The sequence below is a fragment of the Rhinoraja longicauda genome, chromosome 2, assembly GCF_053455715.1.
Source record: "Rhinoraja longicauda isolate Sanriku21f chromosome 2, sRhiLon1.1, whole genome shotgun sequence".
Classification (NCBI taxonomy): Eukaryota; Metazoa; Chordata; class Chondrichthyes; order Rajiformes; family Arhynchobatidae; genus Rhinoraja; species Rhinoraja longicauda.
Genome location: NC_135954.1, coordinates 6,997,099 through 7,021,646, shown reverse-complemented (window position 1 = coordinate 7,021,646; position 24,548 = coordinate 6,997,099). Strand labels below are relative to the sequence as shown.

The following is a 24,548-nucleotide window of genomic DNA, read 5'->3' as shown; positions in this document are numbered from 1 at the left end:
CCCCCCTTCCTCCTCCCCCCCTTCCTCCTCCCCCCCTTCCTCCTCCCCCCCTTCCTCCTCCCCCCTTCCTCCTCCCCCCCTTCCTCCTCCCCCCCTTCCTCCTCCCCCCCTTCCTCCTCCCCCCTTCCTCCTCCCCCCCTTCCTCCTCCCCCCCTTCCTCCTCCCCCCCTTCCTCCTCCCCCCCTTCCTCCTCCCCCCTTCCTCCTCCCCCCTTCCTCCTCCCCCCTTCCTCCTCCCCCCCTTCCTCCTCCCCCCCTTCCTCCTCCCCCCCTTCCTCCTCCCCCCCCTTCCTCCCCCCCTTCCTCCTCCCCCCTTCCTCCTCCCCCCTTCCTCCTCCCCCCTTCCTCCTCCCCCCTTCCTCCTCCCCCCCTTCCTCCTCCCCCCTTCCTCCTCCCCCCTTCCTCCTCCCCCCTTCCTCCTCCCCCCCTTCCTCCTCCCCCCTTCCTCCTCCCCCCTTCCTCCTCCCCCCTTCCTCCTCCCCCCTTCCTCCTCCCCCCCTTCCTCCTCCCCCCCTTCCTCCTCCCCCCCTTCCTCCTCCCCCCCTTCCTCCTCCCCCCCTTCCTCCCCCCCCTTCCTCCTCCCCCCCTTCCTCCTCCCCCCCTTCCTCCTCCCCCCCTTCCTCCTCCCCCCCTTCCTCCTCCCCCCCTTCCTCCTCCCCCCCTTCCTCCTCCCCCCCTTCCTCCTCCCCCCCTTCCTCCTCCCCCCCTTCCTCCTCCCCCCCTTCCTCCTCCCCCCCTTCCTCCTCCCCCCCTTCCTCCTCCCCCCCTTCCTCCTCCCCCCCTTCCTCCTCCCCCCCTTCCTCCTCCCCCCCTTCCTCCTCCCCCCCTTCCTCCTCCCCCCCTTCCTCCTCCCCCCTTCCTCCTCCCCCCCTTCCTCCTCCCCCCCTTCCTCCTCCCCCCCTTCCTCCTCCCCCCCTTCCTCCTCCCCCCCTTCCTCCTCCCCCCCTTCCTCCTCCCCCCCTTCCTCCTCCCCCCCTTCCTCCTCCCCCCCTTCCTCCTCCCCCCCTTCCTCCTCCCCCCTTCCTCCTCCCCCCTTCCTCCTCCCCCCTTCCTCCTCCCCCCCCTTCCTCCTCCCCCCCTTCCTCCTCCCCCCCTTCCTCCTCCCCCCCTTCCTCCTCCCCCCCTTCCTCCTCCCCCCCTTCCTCCTCCCCCCCTCCCCACTCCATCCCCCCTCCCTAGGAGATAGATTTAAACTTTAAAATATGAATAACTTCAAAAATATATCACCGATTTCAATGAAATGTCTTCCATTTGCACCAAATGGACGACGGTGAGTAAGGTGGGGCTAAAATTGTCGCGCTATCGTGTACTGTTTTGGCTGTAGTTCAGGAACAAACAAACAAACAAGAGTTTTTAGTATATAGATGGGCCAGGTGGGGGGGGGGGGGGGAGTGGCTAGGATGTGTTGGCCGGTGTGGGCAAGTTGGGCCGAAGGGCCTGTATACACTCTGTATGACTTGATGACTCGATGACTAATTAACCTGCAAACCTTGCACGTCTTTGGGATGTGGGGGGAAACCAGGGCACCCGGAGAAAACCCACGCTGGTCGCAGGGAGAGCGTACAAGTGCCGCACAGACAGCGCCCGTGGCCAGGACCGAACCCGGGTCTCTGGCGCTGTGATGCAGCAGCTCTACCCGCTGCACCACTGTGCCGCCCCCTAATTAAAAAAACAGCCAGCACCTCTTTGGCATATGGGGGGAAATCTGAGTCACTGAAGGAAAATCCATATAGTTAGAGGGAGGACATTTATTTTTAAACGTGGAAGAGTTTCTTTGGCCATGTATTAATTTTGCTCTAAGGGTTTTAAGTGACGGTTCAGGCTATTGAGTATCTGCTGGGAGAAAGGATTGCTCTTTAAGGATTCTTGCTATTGAGGGCGTGCAGCGTAGGTTCACTAGGTTAATTCCCGGAATGGCGGGACTGTCGTATGTTGAAAGACTGGAGCGACCAGGCTTGTATACACTGGAATTTAGAAGGATGAGAGGGAAACTTATCGAAACATATAAGATTATTAAGGGATTGGACACATTAGAGGCAGGAAACATGTTCCCAATGTTGGGGGGAGTCCAGAACCAGGGGCCACAGTTTAAGAATAAGGGGTCGGCCATTTAGAACGGAGATGAGGAAAAACTTTTCCAGTCAGAGAGTTGTGAATCTGTGGAATTCTCTGCCTCAGAAGGCAGTGGAGGCCAAGTCTCTGAATGCATTCAAGACAGAGCTAGATAGAGCTCTTAAGGATAGCGGAGTCGGGGGGTATGGGGAGAAGGCAGGAACGGGGTACTGATTGAGAATGATCAGCCATGATCACATTGAATGGTGGTGCTGGCTCGAAGGGCTGAATGGCCTCCTCCTGCACCTATTGTCTATTGATTCAGTAGGTAGGTCCATGGTAAAGAACCCATAATTGGAAAGTAGAAACACAAGGAGCATCATAGGCTGGAATCTTGAGCGGGGATCGCTGGTCGGTGAGGGACTCAGTGGACCGAAGGGCCTGTTTCCGCGCTGCATCTCTAAACTAAACTCAACAGGTCAGACGGTATCACAAAATGCTGGAGTAACTCAGCGGGTCAGGCAGCATCTAGGAGAGAGGGAATGGGTGACGTTTCGGGTCGAGACCCTTCTTCAGACTGATGTCAGGGGAGGGGGGCGAGAGGATGTAGGTGGAGACAGGAAGACAGTGGAGAACTGGGAAGGGGGGAGGGGGGGAAGAGGGGGACAGAGGAACTAACTGAAGTTAGAAAAGTCAATGTTCATACCACTGGGCTGCAAGCTGCCCAAGTGAAATATGAGGTGCTGTTCCTCCAATTTGCGCTGGGCCTCACTATGGCACTGGAGGAGGCCCATGACAGAAAGGTCAGACTGGGAGTGGGAGGGGGAGTTGGTGCTGAGCCACCGGGAGATCAGGTTGGTTAAGGCAGACTGAGCTAAGGGCCACCGGGAGATCAGGTTAACAACAGGTCAGACAGAGTTTGTGGGGGGGGGGGGGGGGGAGTGGACAGATGATGTTTTGGGTCAGGATCCTTCTTCAGACTGATGGGACAGGGGTGAGAAAGCTAGAAAATAGATGGGGGAGGGGGCAGACAAAACCTGGAAAGTGATATGTGGAAAGATACTAAATGCTTGCGTAACTGCATGTCAGGCAGCATACTTGGAGAACATTAATAGAGTCACAGAGTGGTACTGTGTGGAAATAGGCTCATCGGCCCAACTTGCCCACACCGACCAACATTGCCCCATCTACACTCGTTCCACCTGCCTGCATTTGGAGCAGAGCAAAGAGGTCCTTCTGCAGTTGTACAGGGCCCTAGTGAGACCGCACCTGGAGTACTGGGTGCAGTTTTGGTCTCTAAATTTGAGGAAGGATATTCTTGTTATTGAGGGCGTGCAGCGTAGGTTTACTAGGTTAATTCCCGGAATGGCGGGACTGTCGTATGTGAGGGAGAGTGGCTTTTGAAAGGCAGATGGTTGGAATGAAGGCCAGAGATAAAAGCAGAATGTGTGCGACAGGATTGAAGAGTTGCCAATTCATATGTTGTCATATGTTGAAAGACTGGAGCGACTAGGCTTGTATAGCGACTAGGATGTAACTAGGAAAATTGACAAGGGAGAGTCAGTGGATGTGGTGTACCTCGACTTTCAGAAAGCCTTCGACAAGGTCCCACATAGGAGATTAGTGGGCAAAATTAGGGCACATGGTATTGGGGGTACTGACATGGATAGAAAATTGGTTGACAGACAGAAAGCAAAGAGTGGGGATAAATGGGTCCCTTTCGGAATGGCAGGCAGTGACCAGTGGGGTACCGCAAGGTTCGGTGCTGGGACCCCAGCTATTTACGATATACATTAATGACTTAGACGAAGGGATTAAAAGTACCATTAGCAAATTTGCAGATGATACTAAGTTGGGGGGGTAGTGTGAATTGTGAGGAAGATGCAATAAGGCTGCAGGGTGACTTGGACAGGTTGTGTGAGTGGGCGGATACATGGCAGATGCAGTTTAATGTAGATAAGTGTGAGGTTATTCACTTTGGAAGTAAGAATAGAAAGGCAGATTATTATCTGAATGGTGTCAAGTTAGGAGGAGGGGGAGTACAACGAGATCTGGGTGTCCTAGTGCATCAGTCAATGAAAGGAAGCATGCAGGTACAGCAGGCAGTGAAGAAAGCCAATGGAATGTTGGCCTTCGTAACAAGAGGAGTTGAGTATAGGAGCAAAGAGGTCCTTCTACAGTTGTACCGGGCCCTGGTGAGACCGCACCTGGAGTACTGTGTGCAGTTTTGGTCTCCAAATTTGAGGAAGGATATTCTTGCTATGGAGGGCGTGCAGCGTAGGTTCACTAGGTTAATTCCCGGAATGGCGGGACTGTCGTATGTTGAAAGGCTGGAGCGATTGGGCTTGTATACACTGGAATTTAGAAGGATGAGGGGGGATCTTATTGAAACATACAAGATAATTAGGGGATTGGGACACATTAGAGGCAGATAACATGTTCCCAATGTTGGGGGAGTCCAGACAAGGGGCCACAGTTTAAGAATAAGGGGTAGGCCATTTAGAACGGAGATGAGGAAGAACTTTTTCAGTCAGAGGGTGGTGAAGGTGTGGAATTCTCTGCCTCAGAAGGCAGTGGAGGCCAGTTCGTTGGATGCTTTCAAGAGAGAGCTGGATAGAGCTCTTAAGGATAGCGGAGTGAGGGGGTATGGGGAGAAGGCAGGAACGGGGTACTGATTGAGAGTGATCAGCCATGATCGCATTGAATGGCGGTGCTGGCGCGAAGGGCTGAATGGCCTACTCCTGCACCTATTGTCTATTGTATACACTGGAATTTAGAAGGATGAGAGGAGATCTTATCGAAACGTATAAGATTATTAAGGGGTTGGACACGTTAGAGGCAGGAAACATGTTCCCAATGTTGGGGGAGTCCAGAACAAGGGGCCACAGTTTAAGAATAAGGGGTAGGCCATTTAGAACTGAGATGAGGAAAAACTTTTTCAGTCAGAGAGTTGTGAATCTGTGGAATTCTCTGCCTCAGAAGGCAGTGGAGGCCAATTCTCTGAATGCATTCAAGAGCGAGCTGGATAGAGCTCTTAAGGATAGCGGAGTCAGGGGGAATGGGGAGAAGGCAGGAACGGGGTACTGATTGAGAATGATCAGCCATGATCACATTGAATGGGGGTGCTGGCTCGAAGGGCCGTATGGCCTCCTCCTGCACCTATTGTCTATTGTCTAAAGCCAGCAAAGTCCGATCAAAGATAGTCCGAGGGTCACCAATGAGGTAGATAGTAGTTCAGCACTGCTCTCTGGTTGAGGTAGGATTCATGTATGTGCTGTTATGTTTGTGTGCTGTTGTATGTTTGTTTCTTAGTACCTGAACTGATGTACAGCACTTTGGTCAATGTGGGTTGTGTTTAAATGTGCTATACAAATAGAATTGACTTGACTTGACTTGACTCATCCTACCACAACCAGAGAGCAGTGTTGAACTACTATCTACCTCATTGGTGACCCTCAGACTATTCTTGATTGGACTTATATTGGTCCAAAACGCCGCAGCGAGACTCCTGACGGATACCCCTAAAAGGGACCACATCACCCCGATTCTGGCCTCTCTCCACTGGCTCCCAGTACAGTACAGAATCAACTTCAAGCTCCTCCTATTCACATACAAAGCCCTAAACGGGCTTGCCCCCCCCATATCTTCTAACCCACCACTCTATCTCCAGGTCCCTCAGGTCGGCCGACTTGGGGCTACTGACTATCCCACGGTCTAGGCTTAAGCTCAGGGGTGACCGCGCTTTTGCGGTTGCAGCTCCTAGACTGTGGAACAGCATCCCTCTCCCCATCAGAACTGCCCCCTCCATCCACTCCTTTAAGTCCAGGCTCAAAACCTATTTCTACTCCCTAGCGTTTGAGGCCCTCTGAGGGGGCGCTGTGAACTGTTTATGTATGTGCTGTTATGTTTGTGTGCCATTGTATGTTCGTTTCTTAGTACCTGAACTGATGTACAGCACTTTGGTCAACGTGGGTTGTTTTTAAATGTGCTATACAAATAAAATTGACTTGACTTAAAAATATCCACTGACTTGGCCTCCACAGGCCAAGATTTCCACAGATTCACCACCCGCTGACTAAAGAAATTCCTCCTCGTTGTTGTACTTCGTGGTCCGGTATCTGTTGTACTTTTGTTATGACCCTGGACGGACCACAGTGTTTATTCCGTGGCCACTTGGAACCAGAGTGACCACCTAATCACCTCAATCTCTTATATACACGTTGCTAAACAGGCAAACAAAGTAGTCCTTGTGATACAACAAAGTAGTCCTTGCAGTATCACAACACTCGTCTCCTTCAGCCTCGGTGTGTTTCTAAACTGGTAGAGGAGGCATGTGCAACAGTGGTATTGGATAGGTGCTTGACTTGACTTGATAATAGCTGGGAAGAAACTGTCCCTGAATCTGGAGGCGTGCATCTGAAGTTCCTATCTACACTTGAGGTTGGGCCGTGATTGTCGGGCGTGGGCAGGTTGGGCCGATGGGCCTGTTTCCACTCTATGTGTGACTCTGTGACTGACTCTAGGTAATGTTGGTGTTGGGCCTCATCCCTCTGTGTAACGGTTGTGCTTTGTATCTGAAGGGCTGCTGACGATGGTCAACTGTGGCAAGGTGACCTGGGGGGCTTCTCTGCAAGTGGCGTCCACCTTTGCCAAGGTGATAGCCTTGATCATCATCATTGTGGCTGGAATGGTGAAGCTCTGTCAAGGTAAGGTCTTGTTTTCTTCTGGGCGATCTGTAGGGAAAATAAAACTGCAGATGCTGGTCTAAATCAAAGGTAGACACAAAATGCTGGAGCAACCCAGCGGGTCGGGCGGCATCTCGGGAGAGAGGAATCAGTCCGAAGAACCAAACAGTCTTTCCAGGTGAGACAGAGGTTCACCTGCACCTCCTCCAACCTCATCTATTGCATCCGCTGCTCCAGATGTCAACTTATTTACATCGGCGAAACCAAGCGCAGGCTCGGCGATCGCTTCGCTCAACACCTGCGCTCAGTCCACGTTGGCCAAACTGATCTCCCGGTGGCCGAGCACTTCAACTCCCCCTCCCACTCCCAGTCTGACCTTTCTGTCATGGGCCTCCTCCAGTGCCATAGTGAGGCCCACCGGAAATTGGAGGAACAGCACCTCATATTTCGCCTGGGCAGCTTGCAGCCCAGTGGTATAAACATCGACTTCTCCAACTTTAGATAGTTCCTCTGTCCCTCTCTTCCCCTCCCCCCCCCTCCCCTTCCCAGTTCTCCCACTATCTTCCTGTCTCCACCTATATCCTTCCTTTGTCCCGTCCACCTGACATCAGTCTGAAGAAGGGTCTCGACCCAAAACGTCGCCCATTCCTTCTCCCCTGAGATGCTGCCTGTCCCGCTGAGTTGCTCCAGCATTTTGTGTCGACCTTCAAAAAATTCCATGGGTTTACTTCAGTTTAGTTTAGAGACACAGCGCGGAAACAGGCCCTTCGGCCCACCCAGTCCGTGCCGACCAGCGATCCCCGCACGTTAACATTATCCTACACACACTAGGGATAATTTACATTTCTACCAAGATGTAAACCTGTATGTCTTTGGAGCGCGGGAGGAATCCGAAGATCTCGGAGAAAACCCACGCAGGTCACGGGGAGAGCGTGCAAACTCCTTACAGTACAGCACCCGTAGTCGGGATCGAACCCGGGTCTCTGGCGCTGCGAGACCGTGCCGAGGTAAAAATAGTTCGCTGCAACCAAGACTGATGGGGTGGCGGGCGCCGAAGAAGACTCTCGGCGCATCCAACGAGAGGTTGACTGCTTTGGGGCGGCACGGTGGCGCAGCGGTAGAGTTGCTGCCGCACAGCGCCGGAGGCCCGGGTTCGATCCTGACTACGGGTGCTGTCTGTACGGGGTTTGTAGGTTCTCCCCGTGACCCGCGTGGGTTTTCTCCGGGTGCTCCGGTCTCCTCCCGCACTCCGTGGCAGGTTTGTAGGTCAATTGGCTTCTGTAAATTGTCCCGGGTCGTGTGTAGGATAGAACTAGTTGGTCGGCATGGACTCAGTGGGCCGAAGGGCCTGTTTCCGAGCTGTATCTCTAAACTCAACTACACTGAAGCCATGCAGTGCGTTCAGAAAGTATTCAGACCCCTGCACTTTTTCCACATTTTGTAAACATCTCACAGATAATCAGTGGGAACAGGATGAACCTAAGCTCAATTTGGAGTGTCAGCAAAGGGTCTGAATACTTGTGTAAATATGATATTTCAGTTATTTCTTGTTAATGACTTTGCAAAAATTTCCAAACACCTGATTTTGCTTTTTTTTTAAATGATGCGGTATTGTGTAGATTGATGATTTAAAAAAATAAATAAAATAAAATTTAATCCATTTTCAAATAAGGCCGTAACGTAACAAAACGTGGAAAAAGTGGATACTTTCTGAATGCACTGTAGAAAATGGTGGACAGATGGCGGATGGAGTTTAGTTTAGTCTATTATTATAAAGTGTGTACCGAGGTACAATGAAAATATTTTATTTGCATGCAATCCAGTCAAAGTAAAGACTAGATATGATTAAAATCAAGCTGTCCACAGTGCACATATAGTAACATTTCGTGTAAGATAATGTCTGACTAAAGTGCAGTGGTCTCAGTGCGATACGATAGACCTTTATTTACCCCAGGAGGGAAATTGGTCTCCCAACAGTCGTAAAACACAACTAGATACACGAAACAGGAAATTAAAGTGACTAGTGGAAAGGATTGGGGGAGGGGGAGGAGGGAGGGAGGGAGGGAATCAGTCTCAGTCTACCCCACGACAGAAGGGGGAGAGGGGGTTGTACAGTTTGATAGCCACAGGGAAGAAGGATCTCGTGTGGCGTTCTGTGCTGCATCTTGTAGACAATAGGTGCAGGAGGAGGCCATTCGGCCCTTCGAGCCAGCACCGCCATTCAATGTGATCATGGCTGATCATTCTCAATCAGTACCCCGTTCCTGCCTTCTCCCCATACCCCCTGTTCTCCGCTATCCTTAAGAGCTCTATCTAGCTCTCTCTTGAATGCATTCAGGGAATTGGCCTCCACTGCCTTCTGAGGCAGAGAATTCCACAGATTCACAACTCTCTGACTGAAAAGGTTTTTCCTCATCTCCGTCCTAAATGGCCTACCCCTTATTCTTAAACTGTGTGGCCCCTGGTTCTGGACTCCCCCAACATTGGGAACATGTTTCCTGCCTCTGACGTGTCCAACCCCTTAATAATCGTATACGTTTCGATAAGATCTCCTCTCATCCTTCTCCAATAGACCTTTATGGCCAACCGTAGCTGGGACTGGGAAACGGCAGCAAACCTGGCTACTCTTGTACATGGACTCTGTGGCTGTTTCTATACATTCCCCACTTAATCTGGGATTGTGTTTCCATACGAGTTGACTTGAGTTTAGTTTATTGTCACGTGTACCTACCCCTTATTCTTAAACTGTGTGGCCCCTGGTTCTGGACTCCCCCAACATTGGGAACATGTTTCCTGCCTCTGACGTGTCCAACCCCTTAATAATCGTATACGTTTCGATAAGATCCCCGCTCATCCTTCTAAATTCCAGTGTACACATCTTGGTGGGACCAGTCTGTTGCTGAAGGTGCTCCTCAGGTTGCCCGGTGTGTCGTGGAGGGGGCCTGTTTCCCTACGCTGTATCTCTACGACAAAATTAAAGCTTAAAAGAAAAGTCCATAACTCCATGAACATGGCGACACAAATTGAGTGGCAAAGAAGGCAGATGGTACGTTTGGCCATGGCATTGAATGTAGGAGTCAGGATGTCATGCTGCAGCTTTCTAGGACTTTGGTTAGGAGTGTTGTGCACAGTTCTGGTTGTCCCATTGCTGAAAGAATATAGAGGCTTTGGAGAGACAATGGACAATAGGTGCAGGAGGAGGCCATTCAGCCCTTCGAGCCAGCACCGCCATTCACTGTGATCATGGCTGATCAGTAACCCGTGCATGCCTTCTCCCCATATCCCTTGACTCCACTGTCTTTAACAGCTCGATCTAACTCTCTCTTGAAAGCATCCAGGGAATTGGCCTCCACTGCCTTCGGAGATTTCACACACCTCTATAAGATCTTCGGTATGACAAAATGCTGGAGTAACTCAGCGGGTCAGGCAGCATCTCTGGAGAGAAGGCATGGGTGACGTTTTGGGTCGAGACCCTTCTTCAGACCCGAAACTTCACCCATTCCTTCTCTCCAGAGAGGCTGCCTGACCCGCTGAGTTACTCCAACATTTGGTGACACCTTCGATTTGTGCCAGCATCTGCAGTTATTTTCCTACACTCCTCTGTAAGATCTTCCCTCATCCTCCTGCGCTCCAAGGAATAGAGACCCGACCTACTCAACCTCTCCCTACAGCTCACGCTCTCTAGTCCTGGCAACATCCTCGTAAACCTTTTCAGTACCCTTTCGAGCGTGACAATATCTTTCCTATAACATGGCACCTAGAACTGAACGCAAGACTGGAGCGACTAGGCTTGTATACACTGGAATTTAGAAGGATGAGAGGAGATCTTATCAAAACGTATAAGATTATTAAGGGGTTGGACACGTTAGAGGCAGGAAACATGTTCCCAATGTTGGGGGAGTCCAGAACAAGGGGCCACAGTTTAAGAATAAGGGGTAGGCCATTTAGAACTGAGATGAGGAAAAACTTTTTTAGTCAGAGAGTTGTGAATCTGTGGAATTCTCTGCCTCAGAAGGCAGTGGAGGCCAATTCTCTGAATACGTTCAAGAGAGAGCTAGATAGAGCTCTTAAGGATAGCGGAGTCAGGGGGGTATGGGGAGAAGGCAGGAACGGGGTACTGATTGAGAATGATCAGCCATGATCACATTGAATGGCGGTGCTGGCTCGAAGGGCCGTATGGCCTCCTCCTGCACCTGTTGTCTATAATATTCTAAACGCAGTCTCACCAACGTCTTGTACAACCTCAACATGACCTCCCAGCTTCTACACTCACTGGAAAATCGCTGGTGGACCTGTGGATAAAATGATGGGTGGTATGGAAAGAGTCAGAAGCACCTCAATGGGAGAAATGCGAGGCAGGTTTTTTCACACCTGATGGGCGGTGGGTGTTGCTGGATCGCGTTGCCAGGGGTGGTGGTGGTGGTGGCGGTGAAGACAGATACAATCGTGGCATTGAAGAGGCTTTTGGATGGGCTCATGGATATAGATCACAGGAAGGTAGAGGAGATGATTGTAACTTGGTATCATGGTTGGCACATTGTGTTCTTTGTACAATACGGTTCTATTTTGCAGGAGCTCAGGGTAGAATTTCTGACGCTGGGCTTCTAATGAGGAATTTCTCTCAGCAGGGGAGTCTGTAGCCTGAAATGTCCTGACTTACAGTGCATGGAATCGCAGAGTCACACAGGGTGGAAACAGGCCCAGCGGCCCACCGAGTCCGCGCCGACCAACACGTCCCATCTACACTTATGTCCCAGCTGCCCGTGTTTGGACCATATTCCCTCCAAACCTGCCCTATCCATGTACCTGTCTGGCTGTTTCTTAAACATTGCGATAGTACCTGCCTCAACGACCTCCTTTTTAGTTTAGTTTAGAGATACAGCGCGGAAACAGGCCCCTTCGGCCCACCGGGTCCGCGCCGACCAGCGATCCCCGCACACTAACACTATCCTATACCCACTAGGGACAATTTTTACATTTACCAAGCCAATTAACCTACAAACCTGTACATCTTTGGAGTCCCCTCAGGCAGCTCGTTCCATTCCCCTTGTGTGTAAAAAAAAAAGGTTACCCCTCAGATTCCGACTAAATCTTTTCCCCTCATCTTTAACCTATGTCCTCTGGTTCTCTATTCCCTTACTCTGGGTGAAAGTCTCTGTGCGTCCACCCAAACTCTTTCCTCTCATGACTTTGTACACGCCTACAAGATCACCCCTCACCCTCCTGCGCTCCATGGAATAGAACCCCAGCCTGCTCAACCTCTCCCTGTAGCTCACACCCTCTAGTCCTGGCAACATCCTCGTAAATCTTCTCTGCAACCCTTTCTAACTTCGAAATTAATAATGTACAACACAAACCATACCTCCCAACTCACACAGTGTAAATCAGTCCCTCCAGCTTTCAGTAGCATGTAAATCGGCTGAGATAGGATAGACAGTTTGTGGTCTCAATAGGGCCCTGTACAACTGCAGAAGGACCTCTTTGCTCCTATACTCAACTCTTCTTGTTATGAAAGCCAACATGCTAATGCTAACGGCATGTTGGCCTTCATAACAAGAGGAGTTGAATAAAGGAGCAAAGAGGTCCTTCTGCAGTTGTACAGGGCCCTAGTGAGACCGCACTAGGAGTACTGTGTGCAGTTTTGGTCTCCAAATTTGAGAAAGGATATTCTTGCTATTGAGGCAGTGCAGCGTAGGTTCACTAGGTTAATTCCCGGGATGGCGGGACTGTCATATGTTGAAAGAATGGAGCGACTGGGCTTGTATACACTGGAATTTAGAAGGATGTGAGGGGATCTTATTGAAACACATAAGATTATTAAGGGATTGGACACGCTAGAGGCAGGAAACATGTTCCTGATGTTGGGGGAGTCCAGAACCAGAGGCCACAGTTTAAGAATAAGGGGTAGGCCATTTAGAACGGAGATGAGGAAAAACTTTTTCACCCAGAGAGTTGTAAATCTGTGGAATTCTCTGCCTCAGAAGGCAGTGGAGGCCGATTCTCTGAATGCATTCAAGAGAGAGCTAGATAGAGCTCTTAAAGATAGCGGAGTCAAGGGGTATGGGGAGAAGGCAGGAACGGGGTACTGATTGAGAATGATCAACCATGATCACATTGAATGGTGGTGCTGGCTCGAAGGGTTGAATGGCCTCCTCCTGCACCTATTGTCTATTGTCAGTCAGAATCTTTCTCCTAGGATGGAAAAATCAAATACTAGAGGGCATCACGTTAAGGTGAGAGGGGCAAAGTTTAAAGTTGTGCAGGGAGGTTTCTTTACACTGAGGGTGGTGAGTGCCTGGAACGGGTTGATGGAGGTGGTTTAGATTTAAATTTTAGATTTAGAGATACAGGGCGGAAACAGGCCCTTCGGCCCACCGAGTCCGCGCCGTCCAGCGATCCCCGCGCAATAACGCTATCCTACACACACTAGGGACAATTTAAAAAAAAAACATTTGCCCAGCCAATTAACCTACGTACCTGTACGTCTTTGGAGTGTGGGAGTGCGGGTTCGATCCTGACTACGGGTGCCGTCTGTACGGAGTTTGTACGTTCTCCCCGTGACCTGCGTGGGTTTTCTCCGAGATCTTCGGTTTCCTCCCACACTCCCGTACAGGTTTGTAGGTTAATTGACTGGGTAAAATGTAAAAATTGTCCCTAGCGTGTGTCGGATAGTGTTAATGTGCGGGGATCGCTGGGCGGCACGGACTCGGTGGGCCGAAGGGCCTGTTTCCGCGCTGTATCTCTAAATCTAAACTTGTGACCGGGGAAATATATCAGGAAAATAACACTGCCTTGTTTGGAAAAACTGCATTGTGACACAAAGTTCATGGGAAAGCAAACTCACAGTGAATGTATGTATCATCTATTGCAGGGCAGACAGATAAGTTCCAAAATTCCTTTCAGGGTTCCAAGCTGAACGCTGGCGATATGGCGCTTGCTTTATACTCTGCGTTATACTCGTACTCGGGTTGGGACACCCTGAACTTTGTGACCGAAGAGCTTCACAAACCTGAAAGGTGAGTCTCGACTGTTTGGGAACAACTCCTCTGAAGATTCCTATTCTACCCTCTTCTATTCTCACGGAGAAATGCAAGGTTTTGTAGGTTAGTTAGCTCTGTGAATTATCCCCAGTGTAGAATAGTGCTCGTGTGCTGGGTGATCGCTGTACGGCACGGCCTCGGTGGGTCGAAAGGGGCCATTTCCGCGCTGTTATCTCTAAAACATACAGAGAAATGTGAGGTGTTGCATTTTGGGAAGTCTAACATGGGGCAGGACCTACACAGCGAATGGAAGTTCCTCTGGGGGAGTGTGGTGGAGCAGAGGGATCTAGGAGTGCAGGTGGATGGTTCCCTGAAGGTCGAGTCGCAGGTAGATCAGGTGGTCAAGCAGGCACATCAGTCCACCGTGTCCACGCCGACCAGCGATCCCCGCACACTCCTTCTATGTTATGCCCTTGTGCATCCCACACACAATTTACTGTGAAACCAATTAACCTACAGACCTGCACGTCTTTGGAGTGTGGGAGGAAACCGGAGCACCCGGAGAAAACCCACGCAGGTCACAGGGAGAACGCACAAACTCCGTACGGGCAGCACCCGTAATCAGGATCGAACCCGGGTCCCTGATGAGCCAAAACATTATGACCTGATGAGCCAAAACATTATGACCACCTGCCTAATATGCTGTTGGTCCTCCGTGTGCAGCCCCATACGCAGCAGGGTGCGATGCACTGTGTATTGTGACACATTCCTCACGTGACCACCATTGAAATTTTCCGTGACTTGTGCCACAGTCGACCTTCTGTCGGTTCGGACCAGACGGGATAGCCTTTGTTGCCCTCGCGCATCGATGAGCCTTGGGCGCCCGACACCCTGTCTGTCGCCGGTTTGTGGTTTGTCCCTCCTCGGACCACTGCCGGTAGGTACTCACCACTGCTGACCGGGAGCACCCCACAAGCCTTGCCGTTTCAGAGATGCTCTGACCCAGTCGTCTGGCCATAACAATTTGGCCCTTGTCAAAGTCGCTCAGGTCTTTACTCCTGCCCATTTCTCCTGCATCCAACACATCAACTTCAAGAACTGACTGTTCACTTGCTGCCTAATATATCCCACCCCTTGACAGGTGCCATTGTAACAAGATAATCAATGTTATTCACTTCACCTGTCAGTGGTTATAATGTTTTGACTGATCGGTGTATATGTGTGTGCGTGGATGTATATATATATGTATGTGTGCGCGTGGATGTGTATATATGTGGATGTATATAAACATAGCACAAAAAGTAAGGAAATTTGTGTTTGGTAGGTTATTTCTTTGTTGTAACAATGCTTCTTGGCAATAAATCTTATACCGTTGGAAAGCCTGCTTATTTCCCTTTTAAATGGTGCCACATTTGTAAAGAACATGCATTTGTGGGATGAGCAGCAGAGCTGAGTATGTGGGTTGCGCCCATGAAAAATCTGCCAAATCTTCTCTGCCAATGCCAAACAGCTTATTCTGCCATTGACTCTTGTTCGGTGTTGTTTGGTGGATTGGATGATTGAAGTCTGAAGAAACAAGACATATTGGCAATTTAACAATTTATTCATTTAATAAACAGGAGCCTCAGTAGCGTGTGGAAGAACCATACACAGCCATAACAGCCTGGCACCTCCTCCTCATGCTGGTCACCAGCCTGGTCACACACTGTTGTGGGATGGCATCCCATTCTTCAACCAGCATTTGTCGCAAGTCAGCCAACGTGGTTGTGTTGGTCACTCTGGCACGAACAGCACGCCCAAGCTGATCCCACAAGTGTTCAATGGGGTTGAGGTCAGGACTGCTGGCAGGCCATTTCATCCTCTCCACTCCCAAATTCTGGAGGTAGTCTCTGAGAAACCCTGCTCTGTGGGGGCGAGCATTGTCATCTTGGAGGATAGAGTTCGGTCCCAGACTGTGGAGATATGGGATTGCCACTGGTTGCAGAATCTCATCTCGATATCTCTCTGCATTGAGATTGCCTCCAATGATGACAAGCCTCGTTTTTCCAGTGAGGGAGATGCCGCCCCACACCATCACACTGCCTCCACCAAAAGATGTTACTCTATCGGTGCAGCAATCAGCATAGCGTTCTCCGCGTCTTCTCCACACTTTGACCCTATGATCCAACTGCCGTAGGCAGAATCTGGACTCATCGCTGAACATAACGTTCCTCCACATGTTCAGGTTCCAGTGCACGTGTTGCCGACACCAGCGCAAACGGGCCTGACGGTGAAGGGCAGTCATGGCAGGCCTCCTGGCAGCCCTATGAGACCGGAGATCGGCTGCGTGCAGTCTGTTCCGAATTGTCTGGGCAGAGAGCCGTCGGCCATATCGTCCTGCAAACCTTGACTGCAAATCTGTAGAAGACAGCCTACGGTTCCTAAGTGCTGACAGGGTGAGGAAACGGTCTTCTTCGGGTGTCGTCTTCTTGGGATGCCCACTTCGCGGCCTGTCTCTGACATCCCCCGTTATATGGAACTTGGCCTTCACTTTGGAGATGGTACTAGGGCTCACTCCAAATAATGCCACAACTTGGTTTTGCGGAACACCAGCTTGAAGTTGCCCTATCTCACGGGCCCTATCCAGATCAGTCAAACGTGGCATGCCGATTCTTGGAGCAGACACCTACTGACCACTGTAGCAGGGCCCATGCTCACAGATGCTGCCAATCAGGTGCCAATCAGGTACCTGATTGTCAGCACCTGGGGGGTACCAGAAGCTCAAAACAAGAGTCAATAGCAACAGCAGAATAAGCTGTTTGGCATTGGCAGAGAAGATTTGGCAAATTTTTCATGGGCGCAACCCATATACTCAGCTGCTCTGCTGCTCATCCCACAAATGCATGTTCCTTACAAATGTGGCACCATTTAAATGGGAAATAAACAGGCTTTCCAACGGTATAAGATTTATTGCCAAGAAGCATTGTTACAACAAAGAAATAATCTACCAAACACACATTTCCTTACTTTTTGTGCTATGTTTATATATATGTGTGTGTGTTTGCACATATGTATATATATATATATGTGTGTGTGCGCGTGGATGTGTATTTATGTGTGTGCCGATGTATCAGTGCGCGCATATGTGTTTAAATATGTGTGTGCGCGTCTATGTGTGTGTGCGCGTGGATGTATATATGTGTGTGCCGGTGTATGTGTGTGCGCATGTATGTAGATATATATATATATATATATACATGTGTGTGCGCGTACATGAATATATATGTGTGCGCGGGTGTACATGTATATATGTATGTGTATGCATGGATGTGTATACGTGCACGCGCATGTATGTATATTTCTGTGCGCGCGCGTGCACATATATGTGTGCGTGTATATGTGTATATATTTATATATAGATACACACACACACACACACACACACACACACACACACATATAAAGCAGAGTAAGATTTTCATATATTGAATGTCTTTTGCTGTTAAACTCCGTGGGGAATGCAGTGTGAATTTGTGGGCTCCACGTTGTCAATGTGACTGCATTGTTGGTCTGCCATGACTACAGAGCATGCATGTTCCAGGTTGCCCGTCGTGAACGCGCGCCCGCTTGCCTATCTCGCTATCCTGTCGTGATGCACCAGTTGACTCTCCCCTTGGCCACAGGAACCTGCCCTTGGCGATAGCTATATCCATGCCCCTGGTGACGATCATCTACCTCCTGGTAAACGTGGCCTACTACACAGTCCTGGACATCCCCATCATCCTCTCCAGCGATGCCGTGGCGGTGGTGAGTCTTTTCCAACAAGCTCGACGACGGGCCTCGACGGAACCAGGGCCCGCAGTTTAAGAACGTACAGTTTTGTAGGTTAATCGGCTTGGTAAATATAAGAGAATTGTCCCTAGTGGGTGTAGGATGGTGTTAATGTGCAGGGATCGCTGGTCGGTGCGGACTCGGTGGGCCGAAAGGGCCTGTTTCCGCGCTGTATCTCTAAACTAAAACTAAAAACTAAACTAAAGAATAAAGGGTAGGCCATTTAGAACGGAGATGAGGAAAAACCTTTTTTCACTCAGAGAGTTGTGAAGCTGTGGAATTCTGTGCCTCAGAAGGTAGTGGAGGCCAATTCACTGGATGCTTTCAAGAGAGAGTTAGATAGAGCTCTTAATGATAGCGGAATCAAGGGGTACGGGGAGAGGGCAGGAACGGGGTACTGATTGTGGATGATCAGCCATAATCACATTGAATGGCGGTGCTGGCTCGAAGGGCCGAATGGCCTACTCCTGTACGTATAGTCTATTGTCTGTTGCCTATTGACACAAAATGCTGGACTAACTCAGCGGGTCAGGCAGCATCTCTGGGGAGAAGGAGTGGGTGACGTTTCGGGTCGAGACCCAAGGGCCTCGACCCGAAATGTCACCCACTCCTCTCCCGAGATGCTGCCTGACCCGCTGAGTTACTCCAGCATTTTGTGTCTACCTTCGAATTAAAGCAGCATCTGCAATTCTTTCCTCTTTAACGAGCCTTCCGCAAACAATGACCTAATTCTGGTGATTCTGATCTTTTTGGTCTGTTAGATTCCGGGTTAACAGGAGCAGTTATTTTCTTTGTATAATTTCACAAGTGAGTGATAGGGATCTAGCGAGTGTTGGAGAGCAGAAGGATAGAGCCACAGAGTGATACAGCGTGGAAACAGGCCCTTCAGCCCAACTTGCCCACACTGGCCAACAATGTCCCAGCTACACTAATCCCACCTGCCTGCGTTTGGTCCATATCCCTCCAAACCTGTCCTATCCATGTACCTGTCCAACTGTTTCTTAAACGATGGGATAGTCCCAGCCTCAACGACCTCCTCTGGCAGCTCGTTACCCCTCAGATTCCCATTAAATCTTTTCCCCTTCACCTTGAACCTATGTCCCCTGGTTCTCGATTCCCCTACTCTGGGCAAGAGACTCTGTGCGTCTACCCGATCAATTCCTCTCATAATTTTGTACACCTCTACAAGATCACCCCTCGTCCTCCTGCGCTCCAAGGAATAGAGACCCAGCCTACTCAACCTCTCCCTATAGCTCACACCCTCTAGCCCTGGCAACATCCTCGTAAATCTTCTCTGCTTCCTTTCCAGCTTGACAACATCTTTTCTATAACATGGTGCCCGGAACTGAACACAACACTCTAAATTCCATGTGGCGTTACTCCGGGCGCTCCGGTTTCCGCCCACACTCCAAAGACGTGCAGGTTTATAGGTTGATTGGCTTGGTGTCAGTGTGCCTAGGGTAGTGTTAGGGTGAGGGGTATAGACAATAGGTGCAGGAGGAGGCCATTCGGCCCTTTGAGCCAGCATCACCATTCAATGTGATCATGGCTGATCATTCTCAATCAGTACCCCGTTCCTGCCTTCTCCCCATACCCCCTGACTCTGCTATCCTTAAGAGCTCTATCCAGCTCTCTCTTGAAAGCATTCAGAGGATTGGCCTCCACTGCCTTCTGAGGCAGAGAATTCCACAGATTCACAACTCTCTGACTGAAAAAGTTTTTCCTCATCTCAGTTCTAAATGGCCTACCCCTTATTCACTGGCCAGCGTGGACTTGACCCATGTGTGTCGGATAGTTTACGTTTGTGTTTGGAGATACAGCGCGGAAACAGGCCCTTTCGGCCCACCGGGTCCGCGCCGACCAACAATACCCATGCATTAACACTATCCTACACCCACCAGGGACAATTTTCACATTTACCACGCCAATATACCTCTTTAGAGTGTGGGAGGAAACCGAAGATCTCGGAGAAAATCCACGCGGGTCACGGGGCATGCGTGCAAACTCCGTGCAGACAGCGCCCTTAGTCGGGATGGAACCCGGGTCTCTGGCGCTCCATTGGCTGCAAGGCAGCAACTCTACCGCTGCGCCACCGTGACCGTGCTAGCGTACGGAGCGCGGGCTCTGTGGGCCGAAGGGCCTGTTTCCACCATGTATCTCCAAAGTCTAAAGCATCTGTACAAGAGATTTAACAGGCTAATTCATGCCTCCCTGTTGACTCCCAAGCATGTGGCCAGCAGCTTGGAGAATTGATGGTGTCAAGGCAACCTGTGCTGTTTGCATTGGCGTTGAGCCCGTCCAGTTCTGGATCACATCACAATGGATGTGAATATGTGGCACCGATCTGAACATAGGCGTGGAAGGGCAGGTCTTATTAGAGAAAGCAGCGACTCTGCAGAAGGACTTTAGTTTAGCTTAGTGATTAGCAAAGATACTAGAGGAGCAAGATGAACCACTCCGTCGAAATCGCTTATACTGAAGTGTAGTACGCAAAGGAGCGTCACGTCCGCCATTTTAGTAGGCAAAACCCGCCATTCGCTAGGCCTCTCGCAGTGTGATCAGTGTTTTGGGGGAACAGTATGTGTGATGATACTATTAACATGAAGAATATATCTCATCTGTCAATTCACAGATTTTTGTGATTTTTCTTTTTAAATGTTTCTGCAAGTGTCCGCCTATTAAAATGGCGCCGTGACGTACTACGGTTTTTAGGGTCGAGTGGTCTATCTTGCTCCTCTAGTACCTTTGGTGATTAGTGACTAACCCATTGTTTAAGAAACAGGTAGACGGGTACATGGAGAGGACAGGTTTAGAAGTTGGGAGGTCATGTTGCAGTTGTATAAGACGTTGGTGAGGCCGCATTTACAGTATTGTATAGGGAAAGATAGATCAGCCATGATTGAATGGCAGAGAAGACTTGATGGGCCGAATCGCCTACTTCCACCCCTATTCCTTATGATAGACAATAGACAATAGGTGCAGGAGTAGGCCATTCGGCCCTTCGAGCCAGCACCACCATTCAATGCGATCATGGCTGATCATTATCAATCAGTACCCCGTTCCTGCCCTCTCCCCATACCCCCTGACTCCGCTATCCTTAAGAGCTCTATCTAACTCTCTCTTGAATGCATTCAGAGAATTGGCCTCCACTGCCTTCTGAGGCAGAGAATTCCACAGATTCACAACTCTCTGACTGAAAAAGGTTTTCCTCATCTCCGTTCTAAATGGCCTACCCCTTATTCTTAAACTGTGGCCCCTGGTTCTGGACTCACCCAACATCGGGAACATGTTTCCTGCCTCTAACGTGTCCAACCCCTTAATAATCTTATATGTTTGGCACCGTGTTATAGAAAAGATGTTCTCAAGTTGGAAAGGATGCAGAGAAGATTTACAAGGATGTTGCCAGGACTAGAGGGTGTGAGCCTTGGAGCGCAGGAGGATGAGGGGTGATCTTATAGAGGTGTATAAAATCATGGGATGAATAGATCAGGTAGACGCACAGGAATCTGAGGGGTAACTGTTTCACACACAGGGTTGGTGGGTGAATGGAACAAGCTGCCAGAGGAGGTAGTTGAGGCTGGGACTATCTTAACGTTTAAGAAACAATTGGACAGGTACATGGATAGGACAGGTTTAGAGGGATAGGGACCAAACGCAGGCAGGTGGGACTAGTGTAGATGGGGCATGTTGGGCAAGTTGGGCCGAAGGGCCTGATTCCACACGGTATCACTCTATGACACTTTGACTATGGCTCTTGGACTCCATGATGATGTTGAAAGTGAGCGGTCACGGTGGTGCAGCGGTAGAGTTGCCGCCTTACAGCGAATGCATCGCCGGCGACCCGGGTTCGATCCCGACTACAGGTGCTGTCTGTACGGAGTTTGTACTTTCTCCCCGTGACCTGCGTAGGTTTTCTCCGAGATCTTCAGTTTCCTCCCACACTCCAAAGACGTACAGGTTTTGTAGGTTAATTGGCTTGGTATAAATGTAGAATTGTCCCTAGTAAGTGCAGGGTAGTGTTAATGTGTGGGGATCGCTGGTCGGCGCGGACCCGGTGGGCCGAAGGGCCTGTTTCCTTGCTGTATCTCTAAACTAAACTAAAATTAGACTATGGCTCTATGGCTATGTTGAAAGTCAGACGTACAAAGCAATGTTTCTTTCAGACTTTTGCAGATAGTGTCCTGGGTTACGTGAAGTGGCTCATACCACTGTCAGTCGCGATATCCTGCTACGGGGGCCTGAACTCATCCATCATTGCAGCCTCCAGGTAAGTTTGAAGTGTGTGGTGTGTGGAGGATTGCAGAGCCTTAACATTCTGAGAAGATTGGCCGGCATGGTGGCGCAGCGGTAGAATTTACTTCGGTTCAGTTCAGTTTAATTTATTGTCAGGCGTGCCGAGGTACAGCGAAAAGCTTTTGCCACGTGCTACCCAGTCAGCGGAAAGGCAACACGTGATGATTACAATCGAGCCGTCCACCGTGCACAGATAGACAATGTCCAATAGACAATAGGTGCAGGAGAAGGCCATTCGGCCCTTCGAGCCAGCACCGCCATTCAATGTGATCATGGCTGATCATTCTCAATCAGTACCCCGTTCCTGCCTTCTCCCCATACCCCCTGACTCCGCTATCCTTAAGAGCTCTATCTAGCTCTCTCTTGAATGCATTCAGAGAATTGGCCTCCACTGCTTCCACCACTACTCCTCTCATGATTTAATACACCTCTATAAGATCACCCCTCATCCTCCTGCGCTCCATGGAATAGAGTCCCAGCCTACTCAACCTCTCCCTATAGCTCACACCCTCTAGTCCTGGCAACATCCTTGTAAATCTTCTCTGTACCCTTTCAACCTTGATAACATCTTTCCTATAACACGGTGCCCAGAACTGGACACAATACTCTAAATGCTGCCTCACCAACGTCTTATACAACTGCAACATGACCTCCCAACTTCTAAAACCTGTCCTATCCATGTACACGTCGACCTGTTTCTTAAACATTGGGATAGTCCCGGCCTCAACTGCCTCCTCTGGCAGCTCGTTCCACACACCCACCACCCTTTGTGTGAAAAAGTTATCCCTCAGTTTCCTATTAAATCTTTCCCCCACCTCACCTTAAACCAACGTCCTCTGGTCCTCGATTCCCCAACTCCAGGATGTGTCTACCCGATCTATTCCTCTCATGATTTTGGACACCTCCGTGAGATAAGTTTGTTGTGCGTCTGCGCGTGATTTCTTTGCTGCGCGTTGTGTCGTTCGACTGTGAGAGGGGTTGGCTGGTGGATGTAACAACGCTCCCTATTTCCTATTGTTGTGTTCCAGGCTTTACTTTGTTGCCTCCAGAGAAGGCCATTTGCCCGGTTTCCTCTGCATGATCCACGTATTCAGATGCACTCCCATCCCAGCCTTGTGTTTCAATGTAAGTAACCATCTACCAAATGATTTTACTCGTGCCGCGCTAATTCAGTTTAGTTTCGTTTAGCGATGCAGCGCGGAAACAGGCCCTCTCGGCCCACGGGGTCCGCGCCGACCAGCGATCCCTGCACGCTAACACTATCCTACACCTACACTCGGGACAGTTTTTACATTTACCAAGCCAATTAACCTGCGTACCTGCACGTCTTTGGGAGTGTGGGAGGAAACCGGAGATCTCGGAGAAAACCCACGCAGGCCACGGGGAGAACGTACAAACTCCGCGCAGACAGCACCTGTAGTCGGGATCGAACCCGGGTCGCCGGCGATGCATTCGCTGTAAGGCAGCAACTCTACCGCTGCGCCACCTTGCTGCCCGATGTTATATTGCACACATCAGCGGAACGAGTTTTGGAGTCATTGTTAGCCATTTGCAAGGCACACTTGGATGGGTCCGAGGATAGGGCGGGTTTAGAGGGATACGGAACAAACGCAGGCAGGTGGGACTAGTGTAAATGGGACATGTGGGTCGGCGAGGGCTAGTAGGGCCGAGTGGCCTGTTTCCACGCTGTGTGACTCCTGTGTGAGAATCTGGCGGCCAAAATTCCTTGATGCTAAATAGGGCGGCACGGTGGCGCAGCGGTAGAGTTGCTGCCTTGCAACTCTAACCTGAGTTGTTACCCAGGTTCGATCCCGACTACGGGTGCTGTCTGTACGGAGTTTGTACGTTCTCCCTGTGACCTGCGTGGGTTTTCTCCGAGATCTTTGGTTTCCTCCCACCCTCCAAAGACGTGCAGGTGTGTAGGTTAAATGGCTTGGTATGAATGTAAATTGTTCCTAGTGTGTGTAGGATAGTGTTAATGTGCGGGGATCGCTGGTCGGCGCGGACTCGGTGGGCCGAAGGGCCTGTTTCCGCGCTGTATCTCTAAACTAATCTAAACGTCGGGGGATCTTGTTTTGGAGACTCTAATAGTCATTAGGATAGCCATTTAAAAAGACACTTGGACAGGTCCATGGTTTGTAAAGGTTTGGATGGATATGGGTCAAATGCCAAGAGGTGGGATGAGGATTAGACGTTGGTTGTTGTGGGCAAGCTTGGTCGAAGGACCATATTCCATCCTGTATAGTGTGTCAGGCATCATGGGAAGAAGGCATGAGAATGAGGATGAGAGGGAAAGATAACGTAGCGCAGCGAGGGCGGCACGGTAGCGCAGCGGTAGAGTTGCTGCTTTACAGCGAATGCAGCGCTGGAGACTCAGGTTCGATCCTGACTACGGGTGCTGCACTGTAAGGAGTTTGTACGTTCTCCCCGTGACCTGCGTGGGTTTTCTCCGAGATCTTCGGTTTCCTCCCACACTCCAAAGACGTACAGGTATGTAGGTTAATTGGCTGGGTAAATATAAAAATTGTCCCTAGTGGGTATAGGATAGTGTTAATGTACGGGGATCGCTGGGCGGCACGGACTTGGAGGGCCGAAAAGGCCTGTTTCCGGCTGTATATATATGATATGATATGATAAAGCGGCCATGATTGAATGGCAGAGTAGGCATGATGGGCCCAATGGCCGAATTCCGCTCCGAGAACTTATGATTCTGTCACGATTAATGTCAC

General features: G+C 50.2%; 1 protein-coding gene across 4 annotated transcripts in view; it reads left to right on the top strand.

Moving 5' to 3' along the window:
* The window catches only part of LOC144601968 (Y+L amino acid transporter 2-like), an 85,611-nt gene that overhangs the window by 42,554 nt on the left and 18,509 nt on the right, over positions 1 to 24,548 (top strand). For all 4 annotated transcript variants that reach the window (XM_078414649.1, XM_078414619.1, XM_078414630.1 and 1 more), the window contains exons 3-7: positions 6,632 to 6,757; positions 13,608 to 13,752; positions 17,379 to 17,502; positions 21,690 to 21,793; positions 22,848 to 22,944. In XM_078414649.1, the coding sequence (XP_078270775.1) occupies positions 6,632 to 6,757; positions 13,608 to 13,752; positions 17,379 to 17,502; positions 21,690 to 21,793; positions 22,848 to 22,944 (596 nt within the window). The remainder of the gene's footprint in view (positions 1 to 6,631; positions 6,758 to 13,607; positions 13,753 to 17,378; positions 17,503 to 21,689; positions 21,794 to 22,847; positions 22,945 to 24,548) is intronic.